The 23,800-nt window shown below is 40.5% G+C and overlaps 1 protein-coding gene across 5 annotated transcripts in view; it reads left to right on the forward strand.

Annotated features, from left to right (window-relative positions):
• Window positions 1–23,800, forward strand: part of DNAL1 (dynein axonemal light chain 1) — a 51,253-nt gene that overhangs the window by 22,361 nt on the left and 5,092 nt on the right. For all 5 annotated transcript variants that reach the window (XM_001141594.6, XM_063793010.1, XM_003314467.5 and 2 more), the window contains 3 exons: window positions 4,209–4,264; window positions 19,894–20,020; window positions 22,003–22,143. In XM_001141594.6, coding sequence (XP_001141594.1) covers window positions 4,209–4,264; window positions 19,894–20,020; window positions 22,003–22,143 — 324 coding nt within the window. The remainder of the gene's footprint in view (window positions 1–4,208; window positions 4,265–19,893; window positions 20,021–22,002; window positions 22,144–23,800) is intronic.

Consider the following 23,800-nt stretch of genomic DNA (forward strand, 5'->3'; position numbering starts at 1 on the left):
GCGTGGTGGCATGCGCCTATAATCCCAGCTACTTGGGAGGCTGAGGTGGGAGGATCTCTTGAATCAAAGTGCTGGGATTACAGGCATGAGCCACAGTGACTGGCCAACATCTCACACTTAACATGTCCAAAACTGAGTCTTGATATATTCCCCTAGCCCCAGATAAACCAACTCCTTGTGTGTTTCTTTTCTTTTTACAGGATCTTGCTCTGTCACCCAGGCTGGAGTGCAATGATGCCATCTCGGCTCACTGCAACCTCTACCTCCTGGGCTCAAGCGATCCTCCCACCTCAGCCTCCTGAGTAGCTGGGACTACAGGTGTGCACCACAAGCCCGACTAATTTTTTTTTTGGTATTTTTTTAGAGTTGGGGTCTCCCCATGTTGCCCAGGCTGGTCTCGAATTGCTGGGCTCAAGCAATCTGCCTGCCTTGGCCTCCCAAAGTTCTGGGATTATAGGCGTGAGTGAGCCACTGCTGAGCCATATTTATCTCAGATAGTGACAAGTCCATTTTTCCAGTTGTTCAGGCCAAACCTCTTGGCAATTTCTTGACTCCTCTCTCTCACATCCTCTCTAAAGCCTATTATTTCCTCTAATTTCTTTCATATTATACGTATGGACTTACAACCAAGAATATTTCTTCTAATTTCATGTCCTATTACTCTTCCTTCATTCTCTCAGCTTATGCGGTCCTGCCTCAAAGCCTTTGTACTTGAAGTTCTCTTGCGTGTAAATGTTCTTCCTCCAGATATCTGCATGGTGAACTCCCTTACTAACTTCCTTTGGGTCTTTCCCTAACATCATCTCCTATCAAAAAATCAACTGTTCCCAACCTCCTGATATTTCATTCCTTTTACCTGCTTATTTCTTTTCTCCTTCACATTTTTCACTATCTAATATACTTACTTATTTTGTTTATCTGCCAAATGTTAGCTCCTTGATAGCAGGAATTTTTGTCTGTATTATTTGCTGTAATATTGCAAGTGCTTATTGCTGTTCCTGGTGTATAGTAGATGGTCAGTAACTTATGTGTTGAGTCAATAAGTTATCGAATAAGCATTTAATTCTTCATGAAATAGAAAAAAGAAAATAGTGTTTTTTCATATCAAGAAGCTTTAAAGAATAATTATGTGATTTTCTTAAATATTTAATTTTCATAAATTTATAGTTATATGGGATATATTAGTTTGCTAGGTTGCTGTAACAAAGTCCCACAGATTGGGTGGCTTAAACAATAGAAATTTTCTCACAGTTCTGGAGGGTAAAAGTCCTGTAGTTGTGATCAAGATGTCAGTGTGGTTGATCTCTTCTGAGGCCGCTCTGCTTGGCTTGTAGATGGCGGTCTTCTCCCTCTGTCTCTTTTTTTTTTTGAGACAGAGCCTTGCTCTATCACCCAGGCTAGGGTGCAATGGCACGATCTTGGCTCACTGCAACCTCCGCCTCCCAGGTTCAAGCAATTCTCCTGCCTCAGCTTTCCGAGTAGCTGGGATTACAGGGACACACCACCATGCCCAGCTAATTTTTTTATTTTTAGTAGAGACAGGGTTTCGCCATGTTGGCCAGGCTGGTCTCGAACTCCTGGCCTCAAGTGATCCACCCGCCTCGGCCTCCCAAAGTGGTGGAATTACAGGCGTGAGCCTCTACACCTGGCCCCTCCCTCTCTCTGTACATGTTCTTTTCTCTGTGTCTATGTCCAAATTGCCTCTTGTTACAAGGATACCGATCATGTTGGATTAGGGACCATCCAAATGACCTCATTTTACCTTAATTACCCCTTTATTTTTTTTAAGTGTCCAAATGGCCCAATTAATTACCTTTTTCTTTTTTTCTTTTAGACAGGGTCTCACTCTGTTACCCAGGCTAGAGTGTAGTGGTGCAAACTCCTGTGCTGAAACCATCCTCCTGCCTCAGCCTCCCTGAGTAGCTAGGCTTACAGGCATGTGCCACCATGCCCAGCTAAACTTTTTTTTGAGAGGGAATCTTGCTCTGTCACCAGGCTAGAGTGCAGTGGCGCAATCTTGGCTCACTGTGGCCTCTGCCTCCCGGGTTCAAGCGATTCTCCTGCCTCAGCCTCCCAAGTAGCTGGGATTACAGGCATGCGCCACCATGCCCAGCTAATTTTTGTATTTTTAGTAGAGATGGGGTTTCACCATGTTGGCCAGGATGGTCTCGATCTTCTGACCTCGTGATCCACCTGCCTCGGCCTCCCAAAGTGCTGGGATTACAGGCATGAGCCACCACGCCCGGTCTAAATTTTTTATTTTTTATTTTTTATTTTTATTTCTGTAAAGGCAGAGTCTTTCTATGTTGCCCAGGCTGGTCTCGAACTTCTGGCATCAAATGATCCTCCCACTTCACCTTCTCAAAGCGCTGGGATAATTGGCATAAGCTACAATGCCTGGCCCAATTACCTCTTTACAGGCTCTGTCTCCAAATGCAGTCCTATTCTGATACTAGGGATTAGGATTTAAAGATATGAATTTTCCGGGGGACACAGTTCAGCCCATAACATGGGGTCTTGCTTCAACAGTTAACTCATTTTGTGTGAATTAGACCACTCTTAAAATACCTTGCTCTAAAAGCTCATTGTTTCTTGTAAGACAAATTAATTTATTAAATAAATTGAAGTTATATATGCCTGATTCTCACACACACACACACACACACATTTACACACACATCTGTATTGTGTACTTACCATGGGTTACACATTTCACTGAATATTTTAGGTAATTATCTCATTTCATCCTTAAATTCCTATAAGATAGAAATTATATTTCCCCATTTTATATATGGTAAAATAGATTCAAAGAGGTTTGTTTGCTTCCCTAGAGAGTTGGGATTGAAACTCAGTTAATTGGATTTGAGTTCTTACCATTCAATTATGGATGTTATAGAACAATGTCATCCAACAGAACTGTCAGCACTGTCCCAATACAGTTGCTACTAGCTACATATAGTTATTAAGCACTATGAAATGTGGCTAATGTGACTGAGAAACTGAATTTTAAATTGTAATTAATTTTAATTAAACAGCCGCATGTGGCTAGTGACCACCATATTAGACAAAGAAGTTATAGATGTTTAAGTTATGAAAATTAAATATAGTAATAAGCAAAAGTAATCACAGTAGTTTCTTGGAACAGAAATGAGGTTTCCTGGGTGTTTCAAAAAGAAATTTATTTTTAATTTGGAAAAATAATATATGCACCTGGTTTTATTCAAATGGTTCAAAAGAGGTTACAATGGGAAATGTCTACTTCTATTAGTTCCTCCCCAAAGACAACCACGGTTTCTACTTTCTTTTTTCTCTTCCAGAAATAGCCTATAGATATACAAATAGAAATAACCTTTAAAAAATAAAGATAGGCATTTTATTTTATTTTTTATTTTTTATTTATTTTTATTTATTTTTTTTTTTGAGACGGATTCTCGCTCTGTCGCCCAGGCTGGAGTGCAGTGGCGAGATCTCGGCTCACTGCAAGCTCCGCCTCCTGAATTCACACCATTCTCCTGCCTCAGCCTCCCGAGTAGCTGGGACTACAGGCGCCCACCACCACGTCCAGCTAATTTTTTGTATTTTTAGTAGAGACGGGGTTTCACCGTGTTAGCCAGGATGGTCTCGATCTCCTGACCTCGTGATCCGCCTGCCTCAGCCTCCCAAAGTGCTGGGATTACAGGTGTGAGCCACCACGCCCGGCCAGGCATTTTATTTTTTAACCAAATCACAGTCTAATTATTTAAAAACTTGAAAGCAAATGATTTTTTAAATACCAAATTTATTTTTTTTCACTTCTGATCCTTCATGGAGTGAGGTGGACAATATATAAATATATGTTCTTATTTTCTAGTATGAGTTCTTATAAGAGATTTGAAATATATATGCTCCCAAACTCAAAATATTCTCTACTGCTATTTTATCCTGTAATATTTTTATTAGCCAGCAATTTAAGACCATGTGTTCCAGATAGCTAACCATTTTTAAATTTAATATTGACATGTTATGAAATTATACCTGTAGTGTTTACTTTAGATGATAGGTCAATGTTATTTTCTACTTGATTACCCATTTTTGTTAACACAACCTTTCTTACTCATTGTATAAGGATATCTATTATATAAAACTTATTAAAGCTTTATTATTCTAGATTTACAACAATTGTGTAATATGATTCTAGTAAACAAAAAAATGTTTTCTTTTCACTACAGAAAACTTGAGGATATTATCTTTAGGAAGAAACAACATAAAGAACTTAAATGGACTGGTAGGTTGTTATTTATTATTATTTTATTTATTTAATTTGCACACATCTATGAATAATTTCTTGGATAAATTCCTTGAAATGGAATTACTAGGTCAAAAGGTATCAGTTTCTTTTAAGGCTTTTGTGACATATTCTCAAGTTGCCCTTCAATAGGTTTGCAACAACCTGTACTCCCACCAGTAACGTGTGAGGTTTCCCAATTTCCCATACCAGCCTTGGGCATTTAAAATTTTTTTGACATGTCTTATTTCTATATTTATTGGCCATTTGAATTTCCTTCCAAAGAATGTGAGATGGAACAATAACGTAAAACTAGGCAATTTCAGGAAAGATGAAGTGAATATTTCTTGTATCTGTTCCCGAAAAGACAATACTTTTTGATATGTTTATTGTTAAATAATTCATAAACATACTGAAATTTTGTATGGCCCTGGCTGCTTTTCCCCTCCCAATAAATCTAGCTTGTGCTTCGTAAGAGGCAGTGGGGAGCTGAAATTGCAGTGGTTTCCAACAGTAACCTCCCAAGACAAAACAGGCTAACATGACCATCCTCCCCAGTACAGAAACAGTGGTAACCCTGAATAGGAGTCATGTTCAGAGGTGCAATTTTGGAATTATCTCAAATTTGTTAGCCAAACTCTGAATTATATTTCCACCTCTGTGATTCTATTTACCCGCATAAAGAGGTACTGATGAGTTTATAAAATGCTTGGAAATTCTTAAGGGTCAGGCTGGGAGCAGTGGCTCACGCCTGTAATCCCAGCACTTTGGGAGGCCGAGGCAGGCAGATCACGAGGTCAGGAGATGGAGACCATCCTGGCTACCACGGTGAAACCCCATCTCTGTTAAAAAAATACAAAAAAATTAGCCGGGTGTGGTGGCGGGTGCCTGTAGTCCCAGCTACTTGGGAGGCTGAGGCAGGAGAATGGCATGAACCCAGGAGGCGGAGGTTGCAGTGAGCTGAGATTGCGCCACTGCACTCCAGCCTGGGTGACAGAGCGAGACTCTGTCTCAAAAAAAAAAAAAAAAAAAAAAAAAAAATTCTTAAGGGTCAGATTCTGGGATTAAATAAAGGAAGTTTCCTAACCCAAAATAATAACCATCAGATGAATTATTTGTTTTCTAATTGGATATGGTGAGTAAAATTCTTAATGATCTATAAAAATTTGATTTTTTTTTTTTTTTTGAGACGGAGTCTTGCCCTGTCACCCAGGCTAGGGTGCAGTGACATAATATCAGCTCACTGCAACCTCCGCCTCCCGGGTTCATGCCATTCTCCTGCCTCAGCCTCCCGAGTAGCTGGAACTACAGGCGCCCGCCACCACACCTGGCTAATTTTTTTGTATTTTTTTAATAGAGATGGGGTTTCACCATAGTAGCCAGGATGGTCTCGATCTCCTGACCTCATGATCCGCCCGCCTCGGCCTCCCAAAGTGCTGGGATTACAGGCGTGAGCCACCACACCTGGGCAAAATTTGATATTTGTGATGTTCTAAATAAATTGGTAAGTTTAAGGATATTTAGCCTTCTGTCCAGTTTCTGAGCCTTAGATGGTAAAAATTTCAAATATAGAGACATTGTGCATAAAGCGTAAAATATTAAATTGTAATACAGAAATTCAGAATTATTATATTTCAGGCTAAATGTAACTTTGAGTTATCTATAAAGAAATAGTTTGCAGATAAATGTACTCCAGACCTTTTAGTGTCAATATACTTGATGTTCCCCCAGGTAGTTATAGAATCCCTTATAGAATCCCAAATTCTCAAGTATTACTATAGCATGTAATTTATTCCATAAAATGTAATAAATACCCAGAGACCACAAATAAATTATAAATATAGGATTAAAGGTATGTATTGTGTATTAAGATGCTATCTGGCTGAACTATCACTTGTTTTAGATATCGTCACTTTCTATACACTCCTATCAATGATAGCCAATAGTTGTTTTTCTTTCCAGGGTGTAATGTGGGGTTTTGTCCAAAAGCTTTATTGCTTATGTGCAGAATAAAGAAAAACAAAGCTATGGCTGGGCACAGTGGTTCATGCCGGTAATCCAGCACTTAGAAGGCCAAGGTGGGAGGATCCCTTGAGGCCAGGAGTTTACCTGGGCAACATAGCAAGACTTCATCTCTACTGAAAATTTAAAAAGAAATTAGCCAGGCATGGTGGTACATGCCTATAGTCCCAGCTACTTGGGGAGGCTGAGGTGGAAGGATTGATTGCTTGAGCCTAGGAGTTTGAGTTTACAGTGAACTATGATTGTGCCATAGCACTGCAGTCTGGGTGACAGAGGGGAAAAAAAAAAAAGAAAAGAAAAAGAAAGCTGCATTGGGATGCAGATACTGGGTTTCAAATATGTTCACATACTAGATGACTTATTCATCTAGACACATCTGCCTCATAGCATGATTTAAATAGCTGTCTCAGTAAATTACAAATGATTACTGTAATATGTGAAACATGGAATGTTAAGTTGAAGGAAAGGGGTTTATTTATAACTATTCAGGAAAACTATTGAGGTACATTATAAGCCCATTTGTATATATGATCTGGCCTTTGCCTTCCTTTCTGATCTCATTTCATGTTTCTCTTCTCCTAGTTGATAATCTCTAGTGACTGGCCTTCTTTCTGTTCCTTGACCATGCACAATTCATTCCCACCTGAGAATCTTTATACTTGGCTATTCCCTCTGTCTTAAAAACTCTATTGCCATGGATTTCCACAATGTGGGCCCCTTCTTAACCGTCACACTTCAGCTCAGATGTCACCTCCTCAAAGGTGACCCAATCACGATGTGGGCTCCTTCTTGATCTTTACACCTCAGCTCAGATGTCGCCTCCTCAAAGGTGACCCAATCACCGTATATCTAAAGCAGCTCTCTAAGCAGTAATTCTTTTTGTTTTAGATGAGGTCTCACTCTGTCACCCAGGCTAGAGTGCAGTAGTACAATCACAGCTCATTGCAACCTTGACCTCCTGGGCTCAGGCCATCCTCCCACCTCAGCCTCCTGAGTAGCTGGGGCCACAGGTGTGTGCCATCATACCGAGCTAATATTTTAATTTTTTGTAGAGACAGGGTCCCACTATGTTGCCCAGGCTGATCTCAAACTCCTGGGCTTAAGCAATACTCTGGCCTCAGCCTGAGCTGAGTAATTCCAAAGTGCTGGAATTACAGGCGTGAGCCACCATGCCCAGTTGAGTAACTATTTTTTTGAGCCAGGGTCTCACTGTGTCACCCAGGCTGGAGTGTCTCCTGGGCTCAAGCAATCCTCCCGCTTCAGCCTCCCAAGTAGCTGTGACTAAAGACACACCTCATCACACTCAGCTAATTTTTTTGTATTTTTAGTAGGGGTCTCGCCATGTTGCCCAGGCTGGTCTTGAACTCCTGGGCTCAAGCAATCCACCTGCCTCAACCTCCCAAAGTGCTAGGATTACAAGCCTGAGCCACCACGCCTGGCTGAGTAACTCCTACCAGTTGTAATTTTATTTTTTCATGTTACTCATTATTAACTGAAATTCTTGTTCTTGTTCTCTCTCTCTCTCTCACACACACAAACACACACACACACACACACAAATCCTAATGACCATTCAGTTTTGATTTTTGTTTGCTTAGAGACAGGGTCTCACTCTGTCACCCAGGCTGGAGTGCAGTGGCATGATTACAGCTCACTGTAATCTCGGACTAGTATAGTTTACTGTAATCTTGAACTCCTGGGCTCCAGCAATCCTTGCTCCTCAGCCTCCCAAGAAGCTGGCACTACAGGTGGATAGCTGGGATTACAGGTGTGCACCACCTTGCCCAGCTAATTAAAAAAAAAAAATTTTTTTTTGTAGTGATGGAGTCTTACTATGTTGTACAGGCTGGTCTTGAACTCCTGGCCTCAAGTGATCCTCTTGCCTCATCCTCCCAAAGTGCCAGAATTACAGGCGTGAGCCACTGTGAGGGCCTGGCCATTTCAGTTTTTTTAATTAGCATCTACAATAGTGCTTGATATATATAGTAGACACTCTAAGTGTTTATTCAGTGACTCAACATGTTTTATTACAGTTACACAACTATTAAGTTAAAATTGTAGGCTGGGCGCAGTGGCTCACACCTGTAATCCCAGCACTTTGGGAGGCCGAGGCAGGTGGATCACGAGGTCAGGAGTTCGAGACCAGCCTGACCAACATGGTGAAACCCTGTCTCTACTAAAAATACAAAAATTAGCCAGGCCTGGTGGTGCGCGCCTGTAATCCCAGCTACTTGGGAGGCTGAGACAGGAGAATCGCTTGAATCCAGGAGGCAGAGATTGCAGGATCCGAGATTGCGCCATTGTACTCCAGCCTGGGCAACAGAGTGAGACTTTGTCTCGATAAATAAATAAATAAGTAAATAATAAAATAAAATATTTTTTTTTGAGACGGAGTCAAAATTTTAATTCTAGGCCAGGCGTGGTGGCACGTACCTGTAATCCCAGCTACTAGGGAGGCTGAGGCACAAGAATCACTTGAACCTGGGAGGCCGAGTTTGCAGTGAGTCGAGATCATGCCACTGCACTCCAGCCTGGGTAACAGAGCAAGAGACTGTCTCAAAAAAAAAAAAAAATTTTTTTTTAATTCTATAAGTACCATATGTTCATTGCGAAAACAAATCAAGCAATTTATAAATATGTGAAATATGCTGTGAAAATCTTTGGTCTTTCTACCTCCTATTCCCTACCAGCTCCATGAAGTAACAAAAATTTTATTGTTTTGTGCACTTTAAAATATTTTCTGTGGATATACAAATAAATAGCTCGGTGTATATGTGTGTGTGTGTCATATTGTTTGTTCTGATAGTGTACAAGCCATTTTTTCCTGTAATTTAGCTTTTTCTCTCAACAATATATCAATAATATCCTTCAATGTCAATACATGCAGATTTAATACATTAAAAATAGCTGTGTAGTTTTCTACAGTATTAGTATACAATCATGTATTTAACTATTCCTATACTGCTGGGCATTTCGATTATTTCCAGGTTTTTTTTTTCTTGGGTGAGGAGTGTGGGTTTTCTCTCTCTCTCTCTCAATTTCTTCTTTCCACAAATCATGTTGCAGTGAACATCTTTGCACACATGTCCCTCAGCAGTTATTTGTGTATTTACATGTGATGGGATAGATTTATGAAAGTAGAAAAGCTGAGGATATTTTTGTGCCTTTAAATTTTTGATAGGTACCTCAAATTGTTCCCACAATGCTAATGCTAGTTTCTATTTCCATCACTGGCACATGGATGAAGATTATCCCCTCCACCCTCAACATCAGTGAGTAGTATTCATTTTTTTTTTTTTTTTTTTTAATTGAGATGCAGTCTTGCTCTGTCGCCCAGGCTAGAGTGCAGTGGCGCAATCTCGGCTCACTACAAGCTCCACCTCCTGGGTTCACGCCATTCTCCTGCCTCAGCCTCCCAAGTAGCTGGGACTACAGGCGCCCGCCCCCACACCTGGCTAATTTTTTGTATTTTTAGTAGAGACGTGATTTCACCTTGCTAGCCAGGATGGTCTCGATCTCCTGACCTCGTGATCTGCCCGCCTCGGCCTCCCGAAGTGCTGGGATTACAGGCATGAGCCACCGCGCCCAGCCAGTAGTATTCATATTTTTAACATTTGCCAGTATGATAGGCAAAATGGAGTCTGGTGGTGGTGTTGATTTTTTTTTTTTTTTTTAGAGGCAGGGTCTCGCTATGTTGTCCAGGCTGAACTCAAACTCCTGGACTCAAGTGACCCTCTTGCCTCAAGTCTCCTGAGTAGCTGGGACTACAGGCCACTGTTCGCGGCAAGTACCGTGTTGTTTTAATTTCCATTATCTAGTCAGTTCTGACTTTGAATGTCTTTTCTTTATAAACATATATATAAATATATTTATTTATTTATTATTATTTTTTTTTTTGAGATGGAGTCTGGCTCTGTCGCCCAGGCTGGAGTGCAGTGGCATGATCTTGGCTCACTGCAAGCTCCGCCTCCCGGGTTCCCGCCATTCTCCTGCCTCAGCCTCCTGAGTAGCTGGGACTACAGGCGCCCGCCACCACGCCCGGCTAATTTTTTGTATTTTTTAGTAGAGACGGGGTTTCACCGTGTTAGCCAGGATGGTCTCGATCTCCTGACCTCGTGATCCGCCCACCTTGGCCTTCCAAAGTGCTGGGATTACAGGCGTGAGCCACCATGCCCGGCCCATATATTTTTATATATATATATATTTGTGTGTGTGTGTGTGTGTGTGTATGTGTGATGGCGGTCTGACTTTGTCACCCAGGCTGGAGTGCAGTGACACAATCTCAGCTCACTGCAACCTCGACCTCCTGGGCTTAAGTGACCCTCCCACCTCAGCCTCCCAAGTACTTGGGACTACAGGCATGCACCACCACACCCAGCTAATATTTTTTATTTTTTGTAGAGATACGGTTTCACCATGTTGCCCAGGCTGGTCTTGAACTCCTGAGCTCGAGCAATCTGCCCATGTCGGCCTCCCAAAGTGCTTAGGACTACAGGCATGAGCCACTGGGCCCAGCTGAACATCTTTTTATATACTAGTCATTTAGGTTTCATCTTTTGGAAATTGACCAAACACATTTTTAACCTATTTTTCTACTAGATTTATCTTTTTCTTACTGAATTATAGGTACTTTTTAATATTCCTAATAATTATCAATATTGAAAATGCTATTATATTGTTGTTGTAATTATCATTTATTAACCACATAGTAGGCTCTTTACATGCATTATCTCATTTCCAGCTCACAAGTAGATAATGTTATTATCCTTATTTTAAGATAAAGAAACTGAGGCTCAGTTATGTAAAGTATTCAAATATAGTGAGCAGGTTTTTTTTTTTTTTTTTTTTTTTTTTAGCAGTGCTACCCCATAGGCAGTGTGCCTGGAGTAGCAGTTGTGAACAGGCATCCTTAAACACTGTTGCTGAGACAGGCAGTTTGTCAATAGCTATCACAATATTCAATGTGTATTTCTTTGTCCCACCTATTCTATATTTAGGAGTTTTTCATACATGGACAAAGATGGTGGAGCAAGTATTTCACTGCAACATAGCTTATACAAAAGACTGCAACAATCTAAGTGTCTATCAGCAGTGGACTAGCTAAATATATTAATAAATACTATGCATTGAGGAAAAACAATGAGGTGGAACTTCCCTCTGTGTGTTGAAATGGAATAATTTGCAAGATATATGAAGTGTAGAAAAAGCAAAGTGAATATTTATATGTACATATATGCATAGAGTATTTCTGGTGATAGCTGTTACTTCTGGGCAAGGGAGCTGGGGTATAGGGTGAGAAAGACTTTTCTATTTTTATTTATTTATTTATTTATTTGAGACGGAGTCTCGCTGCATCCCCCAGGCTGGAGTGCAGTGATTGGATCTCGGCTCACTGCAACCTCCACCTCCCAGGTTCAAGCGATTCTCCTGCCTCAGCCTCCCAAGAAGCTAGGACTACAGGCACATGCCACCACACCTGGCTAATTTTTTTATTTTTAGTAGAGTCAGGGTTTCACCATATTGGCCGTGCTGGTCTGGACTCCTGACCTTGTGATCCGCCTGCCTCGCCCTCCCAAAGTGCTGGGATTACAGGCGTGAGCCACCGTGCCCGGCCAAGACTTTTGTTTTTATACTTGTTGATTTTTTTAAATCTTGTGTACATTTTTAATACTCTTTCTGTTAAAATACTGATTATTTTCTCCTTAAAAAATGCAAACAGAAAAATGCACTCATGTTTGTAGTAGCATTATTTATAATAGCCAAAAGGTGGAAGCAACCTAAGTGTTCACTGAGAGATAATTGGATAAACAAACAAAAAAGAAGCTAATGAAGTAGAGGGGAAGGGCAGAAGGAAAGGGGAGGCAGAGAAGAGGAAGAAGCAGAAGACTTAAGTCATGTTAGTCAGACCCTGGCAATCTGATCACAGTTTCCATATTGAAATTTAATGCAGTTTTCAAAACTGATATATTTTCTCTTAGTTTGTTTCTTGTCTTTTTACCTTATTCGTGGTTACCAAATGGTATTTAAAAATTTTTGTTAGTCAAATCTTTATGGTTTCAGTGTTTTGTATTTTACATAGAAGGTCTTAGGTACTAGATTGTAAAAATAGTCTTATCTTCTCTTTTTTAATTAAAAATTTTAAGTCTATACTCTTAATTCATCTGGAGTTTATTTTTACATGTGTCATGAGGCGCAGGTATCATGTCTTTTTTTTTTTTCTTTAATTGGTTAGCCATTTATTGAAAAGTCTCTTTTTCCTACTGTTTGTAAATGCCACCTGCTAAACTCCTGGATATGCATGGGTAGGTTCCTGGATGGTCAGTTTCTTTCTGTTTGTTGTTCTTTCTATAAATTTCAGCTTCAATATCATGCTGCTTTAATTTTCTTTAACTTTAGAATTTATTTTGATATCAAGAAAAATCCTCTCTCCTTTTTCAAAATATTTATGGGCATTTACTCTTCAGAGAAACTTGAGAATCATTTTATCAAATTATCTTAATATATCTTGCAAATTATTCCACTTCAGCACATACAGGTAAGTTCCACCTTGTTTTCCTCAATGCATAGTATTAATATATTTAGCTAGGCCATGGCTGACAGACACTTAGGTTGTTGCAATCTTTTGTACAAGCTGTGTTGCTCCACCATCTTTGTCCATGTATGAAAAAACTCCTAAATATTACATTTGTGAATTGATTTGGAGAGAAGTTACAGCTTTATAATAATGAATCTTATGAGAAGATGTATTCATATTTTTATGTCCTTCAGTAGAATTCCATAGTTTTAATTCCTATAAGACCTTGTATATTTCATGTATAAAGATTTATTTCTGAGTAATTCTTAAATTGACACATTATAATTGTACTTATTCATGGGGTACAATGCGATGTTTTGATACATATATATACGTTGTGTAATGATCAAACCAAGGTGATTAGCATATCAATCAAACACTTATTATTTATTTATAGTGAGAACATTAAAAATCTTCTAGCTATTTTGAAATACAGTCATGCATCACATAATGACTGGGATATATTCTGAGAAATGCAACATTAGGCAATCTTGTTGTTGTGTGAACATCATAGAGTGTGCTTACACAAACCTAGATGGTATAGCCTACTACATACATAGGCTATATGGTTTAGCCTATTGCTCCTAGGCCACAAACCTGCTCAGCATATCACTGTACTGAGTGCTGCAGGCAGTTGGAACACAATGGTAAGTATTTGTATATCTAAACATAGAAAAAGTACAGTAAAAATACAGTGTAAAATATAAGAAATGATACAGGTGTATAGAGCATTTATCATAAATGGAGCTTGCAGGACTGCAAGTTTTTCTGGATGAGTCAGTGAGTGAGTGATGAGTGAATGTGAAGGCCTAGGACATTACCGTACACAACTGTAGATTTGTTGTTGTTGTTGTTATTTGTTGTTGTTGGGTTTGTTGTTTTTTTGCTTTTTTTTTTTTTGAGACGGAGTCTCACTCTGTCACTGAGGCTGGAGTGCAGTGGCACCCTGTTGGCTCACTGCAACCTCCGTCTCCTGGGTTCAAGCAATTCTCTTGCTTCAGCCTCCTGAATAGCTGGGATTACAGGAGCCCACCACCATGCCCGTCTAGTTTTTATATTTTTTACTAGAGATGGGGTTTCACCATGTTGGCCAGGCTGGTCTCAAACTCCTGACCTCAGGTAATCCGCCCGCCTCGGCCTCCCAAAGTGCTGGGATTACAGGCATGAGCCACCGCACCCGGTCCGCAACTGTAGATTTTATAAAATACTGTACACAGGCTACACTTAATTTATAAACAATGTTTTAGCTGGGCACAGTGGCTCACATCTGTAATGCCAGCACTTGAGGAGGCTGAGGTGGTGGGATCACTTAAGGCCAGTAGTTGGAATCAAGCATGGACAACATAGCGAGACCCCATCTCTACCAAAAAAAAAAAATATATATATATATATATATATAGAGAGAGAGAGAGAGAGAGAGAGTAGTTGGGTGTGGTGATGCACACTGTAGTCCTAGGTATCAGGAAACTGAGGATTGCTTGAGCCCAGGAGTTAAGAGTTTGCAGTGAGCTCTGATCACACCACTGCACTCCAGCCTGGACAACAGAGCAAGACGCTGCCTCTAAATAAATGAATAAATAAATAAAAATAATATGTTTAGCTGGGCATGGTGGCTCACGCCTGTAATCCCAGCACTTTGGGAGACTGATGCAGGTGGATCACCTCAGGTTGGGAGTTCGAGATCAGCCTGACCAACATGGAGAAACCCCATCTCTACTGAAAATACAAAATTAGCCAGGCGTGGTGGTGCATGCCTATAATTCCAGTTACTTGGAAGGCTGAGGCAGGAGAATCACTTGAACCTGGGAGGCAGAGGTTGCAGTGAGCCGAGATCGCACCTTTGTACTCCAGCCTGGGCAACGAGCAAAACTCTGTCTCAAAAATAATAATATTAATATGTTTTTATTTCTTCAATAAGAAATTAACCTTAGCTTACTGTAACTTTTTTTTTTTTTTTTGAGATGGAGTCTCGCTCTGTTGCCCAGGCTAGAGTGCAGTGGCTCAATCTCAGTTCACTGCAACCTCTGCCTCCCAGGTTCAAGTGATTCTCCTGCCTCAGCCTCCCAAGTAGCTGGGATCACAGGTGCTCACCACCATGCCTGGCTAATTTTTTTTTTTTTTTTTTTTTTTTTTTTAGTACAGATAGGGTTTCACTGTGTTGGCTAGGCTAGTCTCGAACTCCTGGCCTCAAGTGATCTGCCCACCTTGGCCTCCCAAAGTGCTGGGATTACAGGCATGAGCCACTGCGCCCGGCCAACTTTTTTAATTTTAAAAACTTTTCAATATTTTTTTAACTTTTTGACTTTTTTGTAATAACAGCTGGAAACACACATTGTATAGCAGTATAAAAATATTTTCTTTATTTCATTATTCTATAAGCTTTCTATGAGCTTTTTTCTATCTTTAAATTTTTTAATCTTTTTTACACATTTTTGTTAAAAATGAAGACACAAACACATACATTAGCCTAGGCCTACCCAGAGTCAATATCACTGTCTTCCACCTCCACATCTTGTCCCACTGGAAAGTCTTCAGGGGCAGTAACACACATGGAGCCACCATTTCGTATGACAACAGTGCCTTCTTTCTAGAATACCTCCTTAAGGACCTGCCTGAGGCTGTTTTACAGTTAGCTTTTTTTTTTTTTTTTTTTTTTTTTTTTTTTTTTTTAGTTGGAGTTTCGCTCTTGTTGCCCAGGCCAGAGTGCAATGGCACAATCTCGGCTCACCGCAACCTCCACCTCCTGAGTTCAAGCGATTCTTCTGCCTCAGCCTTCCGAGTAGCTGGGATTACAGGCGTGCACCACCACGCCCAGCTAATGTTGTATTTTTAGTAGAGACAGGGTTTCTCCATGTTGGTCAGGCTGGTCTCGAACTCCCTACCTTAGGTGATCCGCCTGCCTCGGCCTCCCAAAGTGCTGGGATTACAGGCGTGAGCCACCGCGCCCAGCCTACAGTTAGCTTTTTTTTAATAAGTAGAAGGGGTATATCTTAAATAACTATAAAAAGTATAGTAAACACATAAACCAGTAATATTGTCATTTACTATCATTATTATGTACTATACATAAGTGTATGTGTTATGCGTGTGTATGGCTGGTGGCTCAGTAGGTTTGTTTACACTAGTATCACCACAAACTTGAATGCCTTGTGCTACCACATTATGACTGCTGGGATATCACTAGGCAATAGGAATTTTTCAGCCCTATTATAATCTTATGGGACCACCATTGTATATAGAGTCAATCATTCATTGAAATGTTATGCATTGCATGACTGTATACATTATTGTTAACTATAGTTAACTTGCTGTGCAATAGAACACCAGAGCTTATTCTCCTACATAATTGTAACTTGGTACTCATTTACCAACTTATTCCCATCCTCCCCTCAGCCCCCCACCCCCCTCTCCAGTCTCTGGTAACTACTGTTCTGCTCTCTACTTCCATGAGATCAGCTTTATTCATTTATTTATTTATTATTATTATTATTCTTTTGAGAATAACAAGTTCACTCTTGTTACCCAGGCTGGAGTGCCATGGTGTGATCTCGGCTCACTGCAACCTCCACCTTCCAGGTTCAAGCGATTCTCTTGCCTCTTCCTCCCAGGTAGCTGGGATTACAGGTGCCCACCACCACACCTGGCTAATTTTATATATTTAGTAGAGATGGGGTTTCACCATGTTGGTCAGGCTGGTCTCAAACTCCTGGCCTCAAGTGATCCACCTACCTCGGCCTCCCAAAGTGCTGGGATTACAGGCGTGAGCCACCGCACCTGGCCGAGATCAACTTTTTTAGATTCCACATATGAGTGAGATCATGCAGTGTCATTCTGTGTCTGATGTGTCACTTAACATAATGTTCTCCAGGTTCATTCACATTGTAACAAATGACAGGATTTCATGCTTTTTTATGGCTGAATAGTATTCCATTGTGTGATATACCATATTTTCTTTATACATTCATTCATTATTGGACACTTAGGTTGATTCCATATTTTGGCTATTGTGAATAGTGCTGCAGTAAACATGGGAGTGCTGATAGCTATCTCTTCGACATACTGTTTTCATTTCTTTTGGCTATATACCCTGTAGTGAGATTGCTGAATCATATGGTAGTTCTATTTTTAATTTCCTGGGTAATTTATAGTTTTTGTTGCTATGATGCATTTCTCTTTAACACCCTTCCTGTTTATATTAAATAATATAAAAGCCATTTATTTTTGTATACTTAACATGTAATCAACTACCTACCAACAATTCTTAACTGTTTATAAATCACATCCCCACAACAATTTTCAAGCAACATTGTGTTACCTGGATTCATTACTTTATACAGAGCAATAATAATCATCATCATCCTCATTACATATAGTCTAAAATAGAGGTCAGCTGGGCATGGTGGCTCACGCCTATAGTCCTAGCACTTTGGGAGGTCGAGGCAGGGTTGCTTGAGGCCAGGAGTTTGAGACCAGCCTAGACAACATAGTGAGACTCTTGTCTCTACAAAAAAAAATTTTTTTTAATTAGCCAAGCATGGTGGCACGTGCCTGTTCTAACTACTCAGGGGGCTGAGGCAGGAGGATCACTTGAGCCCGGGAGTTCAAGGCTGCAGTGACCTGATTGTGCCCTGTACTGCAGCCTGGGTAACAGATCGAGACTCTGTCTCTAAACTAAAAAACAAATTTAAAAAATAGATTTTATGGCATTTCATAAAGCTCTCCCACTTCTGTAACCTCCAACATGATATTATTTACAGAGTAGACATTTACTTTTTTGTTTTCAATACTTACAATGGTTTGTTGACCTTAAAAAATCATAAATTTTAATAGCTGAGAGGAACCTTAAAGAACTTGTCCAACTTCCTCATTTTTTCCAATGTTTTTTATGGTGGTGAAATATACATAACATAAGTTTACCATCTAAAGCATTTTTAAGTGTATAGTTCAGTGGTAGTAAGTAGACTTGCACAACCATCACCATCCATCTCCAGAACTCTCTTCATCTTGTGTGTCTGAACCTCTGTAAGCATACAATAGCTTCCTACTGCCTCTTCCCTGATCCCTGGCACCCACCATTCCACTTTCCGTCTTTACGAATTTAACTACTCTAGGTATTTCATATAAGTAGTATCATACAGCATTTATCTTTTTGTGACTGGCTTATTTAACTTAGCGTAATATCCTCAAGTTTCATCCATGTTGTAGCGTGTGTCAGAATTTCCTTTCTGCTTTTTTTTTTTTTTTTTTGAGACTGAGTCTCACTGTATCGCTGAGGCTGGAGTGCAGTTGTGCAATTTTGGCTCGTTCCAACCTCTACCTCCCAGGTTCAAGTGATTCTTCTGCCTCAGCCGCCAAAGTAGCTGGGACTACAGGCATGTGCCACCATGCCCGGCTAATTTTTTTATATTTTTATTAGAGATGGGATTTCACCATGTTGGCCAGGCTGGTCTCAAACTCCTGACCTAAGGTGAGCCGCCCGCCTTGGCTTCCCAAAGTATTGGGATTACAGATGTGAGCCACTGCACCCAGCCCGTTCCTGGTTAATGTTAAATGATATTCTATTACGGTATGTATATACCATATTTTGTTTATCCGTTTGTCTATCAGTGTACACTTGGGTCACGTCCATCTTTTGGCTATTGTGAATTTGCTACTGTGAACATGGGTGTACCAATATCTCGAGATTCCACTTTCATTTCTTCTGAATATGTGCCCCGAAGTGGAATGGCTGGATCCCCTGTTAAGTGATATCAATTATCATATGATAATTAATTTTTTAAGGAACGGCCAAATTGTTTTCCATAGCAGCTGCACCATTTTACCTCCCTGCCAACCGTGTACAAGGTTCCAATTTCTCCACATCCTCACTAATACTTACTATTTTCTGTGATTTTGATAGTAGCTATCCTAATGGGTATGAGATGGTATTTCATTGCGCCAGTCTCCTCATTTTACAGAGTAAGAAACTGAGGGGAGAAATGGCTTGTTTACATGCAGAAGCTGACCAGTTTGCTAAATGACTGTTCAGTTATTGTCCAATTCTCGAAACAGTCAGCTTATTTAATGACAGATTTCACTGAATTGATTCACTCAAACTTTGCCAGGTTTTCCTCATTGATATTCACTAGACTGCTTCACAAAAATCTTGTCTTTATTATCTACTTAACAAATACTTACAGGAAATTGTATTATTGGCTGGGCACAGTGGCTCATGCCTTAATCCCAGCACTTTGGGAGGCCGAGGCGGGCAGATCCCTTGAGTCCAGGAGTTCAAGACCAGCCTGGACAACATCTCTACAAAACCCATCTCTACCAAAAAGACAAAAATTAGCCAGATGTGGTAGTGTGCACCTGTAGTCCCAGCTACTAGGGAGGCTGAGGTGAGAGGATTGCTTGAGCCCGGGGGAGGTTGAGGCTGCAGTTAGCTGTGAGTGTGACACTGCACCCCAGTCTGGGTGACAGAGTGAGACCCTGTCTCAAAACAAAACAAAAAACAACTTTTTTATGTTTGAAAATTATCATAATAAATGTTGGAGAAGACCCTGAATTTTAGACCTAGCTCTATTATTTAATAGTGTGTTCTTAGAAAAAGCCCTTAATCCCTCTGTAATAGAAATCAAATAACCTGCCTTATCGGCTTTAAAGCAGATGTTCTAAGGACCAAATAATATACTCTATAGGAATGTAATTTGAAAACCATACCATTAATGAACGTGATAAGATAGTGCCATTATTTCCCCTCTTGGTGATTTCAGTAGCTATTCTTAGTAACGTATTATGTTTTGTGATTTTTTTTTTTTTTAGTGGATCAGTCAGAGAAGGAAGAGTTCAGATTAGTTTGAAGAAGGGAATGGAATGTTCTACTTAGCTCCCTCAATGAGAAAAAAAAACTCCCACACAACTACTAGCTCTTCTACAAGTAGACAGGCAGGGTCTAAGTTCACTTTGGAAGCCATTATGTATATCTTTATAAAGAAGAAGACAGAAAGAAAAGCTTAAACATAAACATAAATCAAATTTTGTTCTTTTTCAGGAGGCAGTAGGGGACACATTAGAAGAACTGTGGATCTCCTACAATTTTATTGAGAAGTTGAAAGGGATCCACGTAATGAAGAAATTGAAGATTCTCTACATGTCTAATAACCTGGTAAAAGACTGGGGTAAGCTGAGAGTGGCCCTTTGCTAACCTTCTACCGCCTGTTTATAGAAAATAGTCCGAGAGGGAAAAGATGCAAAACGAGAACGTTTATTTCTAAGCACAGAGAGAAAGTGGGAACATTTATGGCTAAGCTCAGAGAGAAACAGCAATAGGAGTTTCTAAATTTTAAATGCTTAACATTTATATTTAAATATTTACTTAGGATGGGCCGGGCGCGGTGGCTCACGCCTGTAATCCCAGAACTTTGGGAGGCCGAGGCGGGTGGATCACGAGGTCAGGAGATCGAGACCATCCTGGCTAACACGGTGAAACCCCGTCTCTACTAAAAATACAAAAAAATTAGCCGGGCGTCGTGGCGCGCGCCTGTAGTCCCAGCTACTCGGGAGGCTGAGGCAGGAAAATGGCGTGAACCCGGGAGGCGGAGCTTGCAGTGAGCCAAGATCGCGCCGCTGCACTCCAGCCAGGGCAGCAGAGCAAGACTCCGTCTCAAATACCTAACGTTAAATGACGACTTAATGGGTACAGCATACCAACATGGCACATGTATACATACGTAACAAACCTGCACGTTGTACACATGTGCCCTAAAACTTAAAGTATAATAAAAATAAAAAATAAAAAAGTGAAAGAACTTGAAAAAAAAAATTAGGATGAATATAATCTGATAGGTCCTGGTCCTATTAATCATGAAAAAAATTTAAGCTATTATCCAAAGGCTGAAGTAATCAGTTTAAATTTAATACTTCATAGGTAGAAGGCTTATTTGATATCTATGTTACTTTGCTTTTTTATTGTATATAATTCATTCAGTTATATGCGATGAACTATACCAGTCTCTTTGGATACATAGTTGAATAGGACATTATCCCTGCCCTCAAGAAGTTCACAGCTTAGTGGGGAAAATTAGTTTGTAAGCTGATAATTATAAAACTGTGTGATAAGAGGCCAGGCGCAGTGGCTCTTGCTGGTAATCCCAACAATTAGGGAGGCCAAGGCGGGCAGATCACCTGAGGTCAGGAGTTTGAGACTAGCCTGGCCAACATAGCAAAACCCAAAATTTTTTTTGTAAAAATACAAAAACATAGCCAGGTGTGGTGGTACATGCCTGTAGTCCAAGCTACTTGGGAGGCTGAGGCATGAGAGTTGCTTTAACCCAGGAGACAGAGGTTGCAGCGAGTGGAGATGAAGCCATTGCACTCCAGCCTGGGTGACAGAAGGAGACTCTTTCTCAAAACAAAAAAAAGCAAAACTGTGTGATAAATTCTGCAATACAGATTTGAATGAGTCGTTTTAAGAATTCAAAGATGAGAGAATGGGTACAGACAAAGGCAGGTTAGCTTAACCTACACCGATGCAGCACAGCATGAAGAAGACCTGTCACTGGAGAGTGATTTGTTCTTTTTGACTTTGAATCTCATCTCGTCTTATTTCATCCTTATGCTAGCATTTAAAGTAGAGAGGTATATCTTCTTTTTCCCTCCCATCCTGTACTGTCTTCTGAGAATGACTTTATATGGTATAACTTTCCTAGCTTCCTTCAAAATCTTGAACAACTGATTGTCATGAATAGTCACAAACTGAGGGTTAATGATATTGGAATTTAATCCCCAAAATTGTAACGGTAAAACTTGCTGTTGTTTTTTTTTTTTTTTTTTTTTTTGAGACAGAGTCTTGCTCTGTCGCTCAGTCTGGAGTGCATTGGTGCAATCTCGGCTCACTGCAACCTCCGTCTCCCGGGTTCAAGCAGTTCTCCTGCCTCAGCCTCCTGAGTAGCTGGGACTACAGGTGCCCGCCACCATGCCTGGCTTATTTTTGTATTTTTAGTAGAGATGGGGTTTCACTGTGTTAGCCAGGATGGTCTCGATCTCCTGACCTCGTGATCCGCCCGCCTTGTCCTCCCAAAGTTCTGGGATTACAGGTGTGAACCACCGCACCCGGCCAAAACTTGCTGTTTTAATATGGAAAATATCCTTTTACTTGTAGCTGAGTTTGTGAAGCTGGCAGAACTGCCATGCCTCGAAGACCTGGTGTTTGTAGGCAATCCCTTGGAAGAGAAACATTCTGCTGAGAATAACTGGATTGAAGAAGCAACCAAGAGAGTGCCCAAACTGAAAAAGCTGGATGGTGAGTGATTCTGAGCTGGCTTAGACATATCTTCTAGGCCTAAAAATGGAATTTGTGGCATGGAATCATGAAGAGGAGAAAAACTGAAGAAAAAATACCTCTGATCTTCCAGGTCATTTCTATCTATGTAAAATTGAATGGTCTAGGTTTGAGCCAAGGTGAGATGAAAAACTGCTAGGATATTTAGACTGGTACAAGATTCTCCCTAGACCAAAAGCTTATAAGAAAGCTAGGCCTGGCCGGGCATGGGTGGCTCATGCCTGTAATCCTAGCACTTTGGGAGGCTGAGGCGGGCGGATCACCGAAGGTCAGGAGTCTGAGACCAGCCTGGCCAACATGGTGAAACCCCATCTCTACTAAAAATATAAAAATTAGCCAGGCATGGTGGCGGGCACCTGTAATCCCAGCTACTCAGGAGGCTGAGGCAGGAGAATCACTTGAACTCGGCAGGCGGAGGTTGCAGTGAGCTGAGATTGTGCCATTGCACTCCAGCCTGGGCAAAAAAGAGTGAAATTCTGTCTCAAAAAAAAAGAAAAGAAAGCTAGGCCTTATAAATCTACATGGAGCCAGTCACAGTGGCACGTTTCTGTAGTCCCAAGCTATTCAATGAGGCAAGAAGATTGCTTGAGGTCAGGAGTTTGAGACCAGCCTTCTCAATATAGCGAGAAAAACCCTGTATTTATTTTTTAAAAATTGTATATTTATTTTTTCCTGATATAAATTTCCTTCTGCTATGTTGGATTAAAGCTGGAATTATTCAGGGTTTGGTGCTGAGCCTCCTCCTTTTCTCACTCTTCCCTGTATCACAAAGAGGTCACCCATGCAAGCAGTAAGAGAGAAGGATCCTGGCCAGGTGCGGTGGCTCATGCCTGTAATCCTAGCACTTTGGGAGGCCAAGGCGGGCAGATCACCTGAGGTTGGGAGTTCGAGACCAGCCTGACCAACATGGAGAAACCCCATCTCTACTAAAAATACAAAATTAGCCGGATGTGGTGGTGCATGCCTGTAACCCCATCTACTCGGGAGGCTGAGGCAGGAGAATCGCTTGAATCCAGGAGGCGGAGGTTGTGGTGAGCCATGATTGTGCCACTACACTCCAGCCTAGGCAACAAGAGCGAAACTCCGTCTCAAAAAAAAAAAAAAAGAGAAGGATCCTGACTTCCAGACAACATAAAGTTCCATGTCTATCTACTATCTACTTGTACTTTTATGTAAAAGAAAAATAAACTTCTAGCTCATTTAAGCAAGTTAAAAAAAGAAACAAAGTTAGGCTTATTCTCAAGTCAGAAAGGTAACACAAAGGTCACAAATTTTGATCAGAATCAAAAATTATTCTGATTCTGCAGAATAATCAGAAATACATGGTAAGCAGTTGCTTTTTTACAATTGGATCAAAATTGTGGTATTCTCTCTGTTTCTCCCCTCATCCCCAGTCTTAGTTTCCCAATATCTTAAGATCAGTGTCAGCATCAGTAGATAACCCTAATTAACTGAGTCAAGTCCCAGCTCCTCCACTTAATAGTTTGTGAAATTGTGCTAATTAATTAATCTCACCAAACCTTGTTCATTTGTAATCTAAAAACTGGAGATGATAATAGTATCATTAGTAATCATTTCAGAACATATATCAGAGTATTATTATGAGGATTAAATGAAA

The sequence above is a fragment of the Pan troglodytes genome, chromosome 15, assembly GCF_028858775.2.
Source record: "Pan troglodytes isolate AG18354 chromosome 15, NHGRI_mPanTro3-v2.0_pri, whole genome shotgun sequence".
Classification (NCBI taxonomy): Eukaryota; Metazoa; Chordata; class Mammalia; order Primates; family Hominidae; genus Pan; species Pan troglodytes.